At 38.3% G+C, this 12,278-nt stretch overlaps 1 protein-coding gene across 1 annotated transcript in view; it reads right to left on the bottom strand.

The window, feature by feature from the left end:
• Positions 1-559: 559 nt before the first annotated feature.
• The window catches only part of FDX1 (ferredoxin 1), a 33,041-nt gene continuing 21,322 nt past the window's right edge, over positions 560-12,278 (bottom strand). The window contains exons 3-4 of the mRNA XM_077893410.1: positions 6,364-6,493; positions 560-1,841 (exon numbers count right to left, since the gene is read on the bottom strand). Of these exons, the coding sequence (XP_077749536.1) occupies positions 1,727-1,841; positions 6,364-6,493 (245 nt within the window). The 3' untranslated portion in view covers positions 560-1,726. The remainder of the gene's footprint in view (positions 1,842-6,363; positions 6,494-12,278) is intronic.

Below are 12,278 nucleotides of genomic sequence, written 5' to 3'. Positions count from 1 at the left end.
TCCCGTTGTTGCTTAACCAAGATCATATTTCTATTCTTAAATATTTTTCTATTAGGAAACAAAGTTTGTGTATGTTTGAATACCTTTGAATAGTTTACGCTTAAAATAAAGTTTCATATACTATTTTTAGAAATGTACATGCAACACATTATTTCTACTTTTTAATTTATAGAGTGATAAGTTAACCTATAAATAAGAAATCCATCTAACAAATTCTGATCCAAAATGTGGTTTACTACAAAATTTCAGGGAGTTTAAGAGCAAGAAAAGCAATTAAAAGAGTGGTAAAAAGAAAAAGAAGAAAAAGATGCAAAAACATATAATGAATCTAAGTTCCCCATTAGAAAACAATTTTTCAAACGAAATGTAACTTCTAGTAAATGCTAAATGACTATGATAGAAGCCAAATGGATCACCACGATACTTAAATAGTTATGAAGAAAATAAGAAAACTGTCCTTTAAGACAAATTAGACAACATTTTCACAGCAAAAGTTAGGCAAAAGGTTTTCAAAATTCTTAGAATTGTTCATTTGAAAAACTAATTCAGCAGTTCTGAATTACTTACATAATTACAGGTTGGTTTTATTTGTGAAAACCAAATACAATATTAAATGTTAGCATGTAACCAACAATTATATATACTATTACACCAAAGGAAGCTGCCTTTCTTGATGGCAAAATGCAGAGAAATGTAAACTAAAATTATACAGCATTGAAAGGGAACCTACCATTATTCCCTCTCATTTTAAACAACTGTCAGGAAGAAAACTGTTGGGAGTTACAGAATAAAACCAATGAACCATCATAATAAAGAAGACACAGAATCTTTCAAAATTCAATGTAAGAGCAAAATCCAGCCCTTCTTGAAAAGTTTAGAACACTTTAGTTAAAAGGCTGGTTTTCTCAGGCAATAATGTGCCAATAAGGTAACTTGAAAATAATGGTTACTGTGGTGGTTTTAAATCATGTCTGCAAGTTCCCGGACACCCTCTTCAGGTGATGGGCCAGACTCAGTACCTCACTCCTAATGAAAAGAACAGGCAGAAATGATGCTGTGTGACTTTTATACCTAGGGCACGCCTGGCACAGGCCTCCCTCTCACGGTGCTGGCTCGCAGAAACCAGCCACCATGCTGTGAGGAAGCCCAGAGACTTTTCAGTGAATCAAAACTCTGAAATATTTATTTAGAAGGCAACAATAATCTTTGAAATTTGAGCAATTAGTTATGTCCATTTAATTATTGCTACAAATAAGATATTCATAATTTCTCTAGTTTCAATTTGAACATATAACTTGTAATAAGAAGATTCGAGTTCTAGTACATTATCTTCTAATTTGCTCTATTGCTCCAGACAAGCCATGTTAGATCTCTGCCTTCACCCACATCTAACAGGGAAAATAATACCTTTTATTAACCTAACTTACAGGTAATTAGACATAAGACTTATGTGAAAACATCTTGCTAGCAAACATAAGGTATAATATGTATGATTCTAGAATAGTAACTATTTTCTAATATTTGATTTGCTTTTTATAATTTAACCAAAATAAAGATGGCATACTTTGAAATCTATAAAATGTAGTAGTAATGTAAGGTCGATTAAAGTGGTACAGCTAATAATCATAATAAACCCCTTCACCCATGTTCTCATGTAATTACATTAAGAAATAATAATTATAAAAAATAGGTAAAATTTTGTGAAAATATTCCGATTTATTCTAGTTTAGGAGTTCTTGCCCACATCAACAGATTGTCTGGCATCAGCCACAACATCAGGTACCCGAACCGTCATGTTGTCCATAGCCTTTGTCAAGCAGACTTGGCAGCCCAATCGAGATCTGCAGAAAAAAGCGAGAAGTACGGTTTAGGATTCAGTATGTGTTACTCACAAGGCACTGCAGTTGATGATAGGACATTTTCTTACCCAAAGCAGTTAGGGATTTACTTACCTTTTCAATTTCCATTACATCAAAAACATACACCCAACAGTTTCATAACTAGAGGGTAACAGAAGGTAAATGTGACCAACAAAAAGCTCATCTTCAGTTTCCAGCGTCTACTACAACTACTGTTTTTTGGTGAAAGGGCTGACAAGCAATGAAATAATCAGAAGGCATGACAATGAAGAGAAGAGAGGTTTGAGCAATACCAAGAGAATGATTCATCAATCCCAAGAGCATTGAAACCTATGGACTATAGAAGAAAGCTTACCCTTTTTTAAAGCTTTTAAAACAAGAAATTTGAAATAAATACAGAGACTTAAGTCATCAATTATCAAATGCGTATTTTTTGCCACATTTTTTAAACATCTCTGAAATTGAGATGCATCTTAAAATCAATGGCTTCTTGCAATCCCAGCTGCACTGGGAGGTGGCGGTCACATCAGAGCCATGAACTCAGTGACAGTGTTTGATAGATGTCTCTCCAACTGAGTTATGGGAAGGATGTTAATACTACATGTGTGAAATAAGTCCAAAAAGTCTATGAAAATTAAGAATACAAAATATACATAGCAGGACATAAACCTGATATTTGTCATTGGAAGAAGAACTATAATTCCATTTTCTTTTTTTTTTTCAGAATTACTACCATTTTACATATATTTTACTTTTTTTAACAGTAATGTACAAATCTGTCAGACAAGTATAAATAGCTCTTTTAATATGCACAAAATGTTAAGTGATAACTTGGTACCAGTATTTTAATCAGCAGTCCTTTTGTCTTTCTTAGAGGCCCGTAAAACCAAATATATTAATGTTACAGTCAAGTTGTCTACAATTGGATGGAATATGGCATGCAGGTCTTGGTTTCATTAATGTATCCATCAAGCATTTACTGAGCATCTAAAGGCCCAGCACTAAATGTCAGTGGGTATGCAAAGAACAGCAACTCACTTCCATCACTGAACACTTTTATGTGCTGGGTGCCAGGGATGCAGTAAGGAGGCAGCATCAGGCTCAGGGCCAACCAACCAATGGTCCAGAATCCAGCACTGAACATGGCATATTCACAGGCAACTGTCTTAACTCTGCCACCACATACTAGTTTCCTCACCTAATCCTAAAGATGAAGAATAAGCAGGTTCCTCATAGGATTGCTGTGGGAATTAATTACCAAATATCAGTATGAAGGAGAGAACTTTCAATCAAATAGAAGAAATGAGATACATCTGCACATAATTAACATGTGAGATCATGACCAATACCACAGAGAGAAAGCGAGAGGGATGCCTGGGTAGTTCCGTGGTTGAGCGTCTGTCTTCAGCTCAGGTCATGTCCACCAGGAACCTGCTTCTCCCTCTGCCTGTATCTCTGCCTCTCTCTGTATGTCTCTCATGAATAAATAAATAAAATCTTAAAAAAAAAAAAAGAAAGAAAGAAAGCCAGAGGATCTGAGAAGAAAACACTTACTTCTGGCCAGGGGAGATGGTGCTTAGAGTGGGCTTTAAAGGATGGGAAGGATATGACACTTAATAAAAGATAATGGAGAGAAGCATTTGAGGCAAAGGGATTCAAGGCACATTTGAGACAATATGGGACTTCAGCTTGGCTTGGCTACTATGTAGGGAGGGTGATGGGCTAGAATGGGTACCAGGCCACAGACAGCTTGGAACACCAGTGAAAGAGTTTAGGCTTTAACTGGGGAGCAATGAGGCACCACTGGGAAGTTTTTGAGTAGGAGAGAAAGTATAACCACAAGAAATACTGATTTCTGATAGAAAAAATTTCCTTCTACCAATAATCCCTATTTGTTGGTTATACACAGGCTTAACAGTGCTCAATTATGCATTAATCTTTGTCTGCAAGAGAGAAAATGCAGCAAGTTCATTTAGGCCAATGCATCCGGACTGTGGCGAGTCCTAGAGAGACTGCTTGTTATTCCTGGTGTTCACATAAAGACTCAACAATGCCAGTTACCAAGGTACTTTTAATTTAGAAAGAGGGACAGAGATGGCACAGCTGTCACTGAAAAGGGGCAGCAAGCACAGTGAAGAACAGAAAGTGTGTTATGGGAGCCCAGGGATGGTGGCTTCAGGGAAGACAAGGCAGTGGTGCCCTCTGGCTCTTTTCTACCCTCCTTGCTGCAAGTCCACCCAGTGGAGAAGTGACTCTATCTCCAGAAAAGGAGACAGAGCACAAGGCGGCCTTGATTTCGCTATGAGTTCCATAGAATTCCAACATCACAAATCTTGATGGTATTTTCTCCAGTCACCTGTGCCATATCTACCTAGAGTGGAAACGCATTGCGGTTGTATTTATTTTACTCCTAAAAGCTGGTTTTCAATTCAGAGAAGTACAAGATCCAAGGACTTTAGGGCCCAACACAACTGATTCAAATCAAGGCTCTGTCATTCTCTAGCTGTGCAGCCTTGAGCAAATCTCAAAATTAAACCTTATTTTCCCACCTACAAAATGGTGATGATGTTGCCTAACCCTGAATGTCAGAAATAATTTTTGTCAAGTACCTAGGCAATATAGTAAGTATCCAGCACATAAATTGATATTTTTATCATCACAATGCTAAAAACTATTTAATGAATGCTTTCTCCACCAGATACTGTTCTAAGAGCTTCACACAACAACCCTATAAGGCAGGTGTCATTATTATTCTCATCTTGCAACTACTGAGGCCTCTGTACATATTATTCCTGGAAATTGCTGGCACCAGGCAATGACTATCATCAGATACAGATTCACAGGTAATTCCCGAATTTCTCCTTCTATCAATCATTAATTCCATAAATAGTTGGTGATGATGCCCTATTGTGAATCAGGCCCCAGAAATACAGGTACAAACCGACCAGTAACCTCTACAGTAAGTGCCATATGAGTCCGTGTATCACCAGTCCTTTAGTAATCAGGGTTAAAAAATACCCTATAATAAACATGAAAACAATGATGTTTTATCTTAAAAATAAAGACATTTACATAGTGCTTAATTTTAAATAACGTAGAAACCAAAGACTGAATTTCCTTGTTTCGGACTACGTGGTACCCTTGAAATCATTTACATGTAGTTCCTGGCTTTGAGCAAAGTTATTTTCATTTCAGATATGCCCCAGTGTTTTCTAAGTGCTGCCCATGAGAAGCATTAATTTCTTTCCCTGAACCACTCATTGAGTGCATTTTGTGTGCTACTCTGCAGCAAAAAAAGGCATTGAGAGAGAATGTGGCACCTGAACATGTAAAGGGGACGGGGACATAGCAGCTACAATCCACTTTGCTCTGAAGCCTAAAGAGATACTGTTTTCCCAGCTTCTGCCCCGGTATCAGTCCCGCGGTGACCAACGGGGAAATAAACCACAAAAGGGAATAAAATGATTCTTCACCTCTAATTAAATACTAATGACCTAAACATTTTTGTGAGGATTAAATAAGATGGTTTATATCAAGGATTTAACAAAATTATGACTATATAATATACATGCATCAAGCTACTATTACTATTATTTTTATTTTTAAACAGTGATTTATCATGAGGGTCACGAAATTAAAGTTAAACACCAGAGCCAACCTTAAGTAAGCCCTCATGATCTGGCTCCATTGAAATAGTAACTCAACTAACTACCTCCTCTAACTCCAACCAAAGACTAGGTAATTTTTAAAAATAAACTATCATTCAAGGCACCTGGGTGGCTTAGGTGGTGATCCCAGGTTCCTGGGATGGAGCCCCACATAGGGCTCCCTGCTCAGTGGGGAGTCTGCTTCTCTCTCTCCCTCTGCCTGCCACTCCCCCTACTTGTTCTCCCAAATAAATAAATTTTTTAAAAATTTTTAAAAATAAAGTATCACTCAGTATCACTCATTACTATACATCTGACTAGTTTTAAGAGTAATTCTACCTATTATTAATAGCAAGAATAAGCTTTGATTAAGTTGGTATAAGGTACACTTAGAAACAAAACTATTCATTTTAATATAGTTACTATCATATCTTAAGTTTCTTTAAAAATTCTATTCTTTCAAGTAGGTAAAACTTCCCATGATAATTTCATCCAATTATCAAATCTGTCCTTTAAGAACACCATAAAAAGCATTAAATTGAATCCCAACTGTGATAAATATTAATCCCTGGAATAAAAATAGATTAAAGAAGATTTATTAGGATCTAGAACTTACACCGCCAATAACTTCAATTGATTTTCAACTTCAGCAAAAAGGAAAGTCTCATAAGGGTGAAAATTGTAGAAGAGTGAAAACTAAAAGAAATGTCACATATTTGATATTAAAGGTTTGTGACTGTTCTCTATCTTTGCCAGGAGACCACTATCACATGTGTGCGTCTGGTCTCAGATAGGAACTACTAAAAACTTTATCTTCCCAGATTGCTGGTCTAGCTGAAGTGGTCCTGACATCTTACCTATCTGTTAGTCCATACGCCAGATCGAGCATGTCATTCTCCTCATCAGTGATTGCTTCTAACTTCTCAAATATGTGCTCTTCAAAGATGAGGTGACAGGTAGAGCAAGCCAAGGTTCCCTCACACGCACCTACAAAAGCAACAAAAATTGAACACACTCTCCCCTACATTAAATACAATTCAAATCTAGTTTGAATTAATCAAAGTGAAGTATTTCTAAATTTTAGAATCAGCATTAGCAAACAGAGATGATAGGACTTTGTTTCTGAATAATAATGAAACTTAGGGACAACGCCCCCCCCCTTGCTCCCCTGCCTCCCGGCCCCCCTGCCTCGCACACACACACACACACACACAATTTGAAATCACTTTCACATATTCTCAAAAAGGTTCTAGGTTAGGTGCTGTGAAGGGAAACACAAAAACACACAATCTTAATATCGAAGAGTTTACAAGTCAATAAACTCAGGCATGCACACATAATAACAATGTGTGCATTTTTAAACTTACACTGTAATGATTCATATAATAGCTATATAAGTTATTTACCTTTATTCTGGAGAGCTCAACACAATTTATGAAGCCTTGTGGTATATGACAGGAATCAGAAAGCAACCAAACATATGTCTAAATCAAATATTCTTCTCTCTCTCTCCTTCCTCATAATCAAGACAGAATCAGGGCAGCCCGGGTGGCTCAGCGGTTTAGTGCCGCCTTAGGCCCAGGGCCTGATCCTGGAGACCTGGGATCGAGTCTCACATCGGGCTCCCTGCATGGGGCCTGCTTCTCTCTCGCCTGGGTCTCTGCCTCTCTCTCTCTCTCTGTATCTCTCTCATGAATAAATAAATAAAATCTTAAAAAAAAAGAAAGAATCAAATAAGTCATTGAAAGAGTTACACTGGTTTTAAAATAATGAAATAAGAATATTCCTCCCACCCTGTTTTTTTTAAGTTACTAATTTGACAGTTATTTACTGACAGTGCCTATTCTACGCCAGGTACTGCAAAAAGGGAACTGAAAAGTCATTGAGTCCAACCACACCATGACTAGATCTGCTCTGCAACATCTCCATCCCAGCGGTTGGTCACCTAAGCCTCAGAAAGCTCACCGCATAAGCCGCCAGTTCTGCACTGGGCTTCTGCGGACACCTAATTCATTAATATACTATCACCTCATATATTTATCTTTTTTGTGTTTTTTTCTAGTGAGGACTTCAGTTCTACTCTCTTAGCAAATGTCAGTTATACAACAAAGTGTTATCAGTTATAGTCACCATGTTACACATTAAATCCTCAGACCTTATTCATCTTACAGCTTTAAGTTTGTATCCTTTTACCAACCTCTCCCTATCCTCTCTCCCCCTGCCAGCAATTACTCTATTGTTTCTTATTTTACTTTTTTAAAAGATTTTTATTTATTTATTCATGAGAGACACAGAGAGAGGCAGAGACATAGGCAAAGGGAGAAGCAGGCTCCCTGCAGGGAGCCTGATGCAGGACTCAATCCCAGGACCCCAGGATCACGACTTGAGCTGAAGGCAGATGCTCAACCACTGGGACACCCAGGTGTCCCTCTTCTATTCTGTTTTTCTGAAAATTTTATTAACTGCTTATTTAGTGACTCTTCTAAACAGCAGCTTTACATACATTTGAGATTGCCCTTCCCTCTCCAGGCAAACTCTCAAGTTTGTCTCACACAACAGCTAGAAATCCTAACCCCCAGCCTGGTTGAGCTTGTCGAAACTGGGCATCTAAAGGGGGATCTGACAAAACAGGATCATGGAGAATCATGTTCTGGTTAAATTCGGCCTGTAAAAGTTATTCTTGTTTTTTCCTCTTCATAATTTTTAAAGCTTCTACACAACTTTAAAAATTTCAGAGTCCTGGGCAGTCCAGGTGGCTCAGTGGATTAGTGCTGCCTTCGGCCCAGGGTGTGATCCTGGGGACCTGGGATCGAGTTCCTCATCGGGCTCCCTGCATGGAGCCTGCTTCTCCCTCTGCCTTGTGTCTCTGCCTCTCTCTCTCTCTCTCTCTGTGTGTCTCTCATGAATAAATAAATTAAAAATCTTAAAAAAATAATTCAGAGTCCTAGGTGTAACTTCAGTTTGATTTAGATTCTCTTTTGGTCAATAGACAATACATAACTATTATCAATAACTAATTATCTGCTTAATTATCCTCTGCATTAAGTAATTATTTTGATAAGAGTTGTTTCTTCATAATTTAAATATTTGTTATTCACATTTTATTATCTAAAAAAATCAAGAAAAAACAAGAGACTTCCTTCAATGTCCATTCTTTCTAAATCTAATTCAAAGCAGTAACAGGATGAAGTGGATAGGGACCCTACAGTGAAGTACAGGAATTACAGGTGGGCTCCAGAGCCAGATGCTCAGGCTTCAGTCCCTGCTCCTTTTTATGAACAGCATCACCCTGAGGTACGTTACCCCCACACCTTGGCTCCCTCAGCAGTAGCTGCACCAGCCTCACATGGTAGTTGCAAGAATTACATATGAGTGTTTACTTAACATGTGCATTTGCAACCATACCATATAGGTAGTAAGCCTGATACAAGTTTATTATTATTTATCATGTATTAATGTTATTGTTACATATCAATACTATTATTTGTAAGTTATAAAGAATCTTAAAATAATTCAACTTTTTCTTTTTTATTTTTTTTTAAGATTTTATTTATTTATTCATGAGAGATACAAAAAGAGAGAGAGAGGCAGAGACACAGGCAGAGGGAAAAGCAAGTTCCATGCAGGGAGCCTGACATGGGACTTGATCCCAGGTCTCCAGGACCACGTCCTGGGCTGAAGGCAGTGTTAAACCGCTGAGCCACTTGGGCTGCCCTCAACTTTCTTTTTAAATACAACAGGAATCAAAGCCAAGAAGTTGAATGAATGAAGATCATACTGGTAGTTAAAGGTGAGTCATAGCTTCAGCTAAGTTTCCCACTATTGAAGATTACTAGTTCCTGCCACTCCATAATCTAAGTTACTGTACTTAAATATATCTAAACATATATAATAAATCTATACATAGAGATGCCTGGGTGGCTTAGTTGGTTGGGCATCCGACTCTTGGTTTCAGCTCAGGTCATGATCTCACAGTCCTGGGACTGAACCTCGAGTCAGGCTCTATTAGGCTCCATGCTCTGCGTGGAGTCTGCTTGAGTTTCTCTCTCTCTCTGTCCTTCTTCCCCACATGCTGTCTCTCTCAAACGAGTACATTAAAAAAAAACACACACATATATGATATACAAATATATATACACATGTCAATTGGTTTGAACAAGTAGTTGACCTTTCTATTTTTGTGCAAAGTCAAACATGTCACTCAAAAAGGTAAATGGATATATTTTACTTAAAGGAGGGGGGCTTCATATGTATATCCTGCGTTCAAAATTCCTGCACTAAAAGGAAAAATGTTCTAGTGTGACCCTGAAGACCTACCACACTGTCTCCTGTGTCCTAGGCAATTTCCTCATATAATGACTAAGGCAGATGATCTCGAAGGCCTTGTGGCTCTGGTATTCTATGGTCCCACAGAGAAGAACCACAATTCTCAATGGGCTTGTTCAGGATTGTTCAACAAACATATACTTCTCCCTCTCTCTCTTTTTTTTTTAACATTTTATTTATTTATTCATGAGAGAGAGAGAGAGAGAGAGAGAGGCAGAGACACCAGCAGAGGGAGAAGCAGGCTCCATGCAGGGAGCCTGATGTGGGACTCGATCCCGGGTCTCCAGGATCACACCCTAGGCTGAAGGCGGCGCTAAACTGCTGAGCCACCGGGGCTGCCCCATATACTTCTCTTGATTCCTATTTTCACTCCACCAGTACCCAGTCAAGACAAACTCAACACCAAAATGGCAAATCCCTCAAGAGATTCTGTAGGACAAAAATCAGGAAATCCAGCCTCCCTTTGTCTTTAAAACGTAAGTCAAACAATCCTTGTAAGATGTCTCAAGCAACCTTCTTAAGTTAAAGAGATTATCCTTCCCTTCAGAGTTCTGTTACTGAGAAAACCAAATCCTGACAACTGCAGGCCGTGTGAGACAGAACCCACATCTCTGGGCGAGATGGGGTGTGTGGAGGCTGCAGGAACAATGGATCTGATATGGAAGGTCTTCCCTATCCTCCTGAGGAGCTCCAACTTGTTCTGTACACCCAATATTCTCCACCTTGTCTCCTAAAACATTGGGTGGGTAACTCACATGCTCAGGTAGCCAACTGTCTCTCATGATGGGATGCCTCAGAGATGAGGGTGGCTAGAGGGTTATGGACACCTGTCCCTTCAGCTGTCCTCTCCCAGATCCAGCCTGTGGAGAGGTGGTGCTTGTGAACCTCTGGGATGGGTTATGGGAAGCTGCTAAAGGATTCTGAGCAGGAAAGTGATGTGGCATGTTTTATTTTGGATAGATCTCACCTGTGGCTCTGTATAAAGAATGATTTGAGATGAATAAGAAAGAAGCAAAAACCATGAGATTTTACCAGTAGAGAGCCAAGGAGAGACCCCCTCCCAGAAAGGGATTCAAAATAAGAATGTTCCAAATGGTGGAGAGAGAGCCAGAAAGGTGCGATGTGAGAAAAGCCCAGGGAAGAGGAGAGTGCATACAATATGGTCTCAATCATCTTGGAATGGAGAGAAAAGTTCATATGCCCAATAAATCCCTCTGGAAAAATTTAGGACATTCCTTTTTGCACCACCTGGTCATATGAAATGAAGAGTTACCATCCCTGTTCCAGCTCTTCATAATGCTTTCAACTCTCTTCCCTAGGAAACTTGAATTCTTTTAACCTTCTCTTAAAGGTTTTATTTTCATTCTCTAGTATAATTTTCATTGCCCTCTCAGGAAACTTGCCAACTGTTTCCACATCTTGCTTAAGTTGCCAAGCTCAGAGCTGAAGAGGATTCTAGTAAGGATTTGACAAATATTAAGTATATACAGAAGATTAACTTTTGGTTCCTACAAGCTAAATTCCTATTATATATTCTAGTCCTGTATTTACTCTTTAAATCAATATGCTATGTTCATGATCACCCCTTATTTCATGGTCCCTTTCAAACTCTGTCTGCCATAAGCTGTCAACAGGTGTGCTTTTCCTATTCTTTGTGCTAGGAAGAAATCAAATATAATAGAGACTTTTAGACTCGGCATGAAATCAAATCAGCCTGTATAAGATGGCAAACATGGCACCAGACTAACCTAACAGTCTTATTGTGCTATAAGTGTCACTTCTGAAAAAAACTGCAGCAAAGATTCATAAGATCTCATCAATCAGACTTATTAGAAGAAACAATCCTACAAAACCTCCAAGATAATATGACAATCTGAATGGTATTTTTCTTTTGAGATTTAACCCATATGTTTTATTAAAAAAAAAAAAAAAACAGGAAGACTTATAGAAAATAGTGAAGACATATCCCTGAAAAAAAGTATTTAGGAGGAAAAAATACATCTTTTAAAGGAGCCTAAAACTGTGAGAAGAACAAGAGGCTATTTCAGAATAAAAAGTTATTCCTTTTCTTGTTCTTTTTTCATATAATAAAAGATTATTTCACATGATGGCTATTTCCTCCTATTTATTATGTTACTGGGTCTTGTAGTTAAAGATAGTTCTCCAATTGTGCCCTTTTGGGATATAGTCGTATGAATTTTAACACACATGTTAAGTTTGTGTAACTACCACCACAATCACAAAACACAACAGTTTCATCACCCCAAAAAATCCCCTTGCACTGCTCCTTTGGAGTCACACCCTCCCCCATCCCTAACCCCTGGCAACCAAAGATCTGGTCTCCATCCTACAGTTTAGTCTTTTCAGGATGTTGTATAAATATAAACATACAGTACGTGACCTTTAGAGATTGGCTCCTTTCACTCAGCATAATGCCTATGAGATT

The sequence above is a fragment of the Canis aureus genome, chromosome 3 (assembly GCF_053574225.1).
Source record: "Canis aureus isolate CA01 chromosome 3, VMU_Caureus_v.1.0, whole genome shotgun sequence".
NCBI classification, from domain to species: domain Eukaryota; kingdom Metazoa; phylum Chordata; class Mammalia; order Carnivora; family Canidae; genus Canis; species Canis aureus.
Note: the sequence above shows the minus strand (reverse complement) of the source record. Positions and strands in the feature narration are given on the sequence as shown.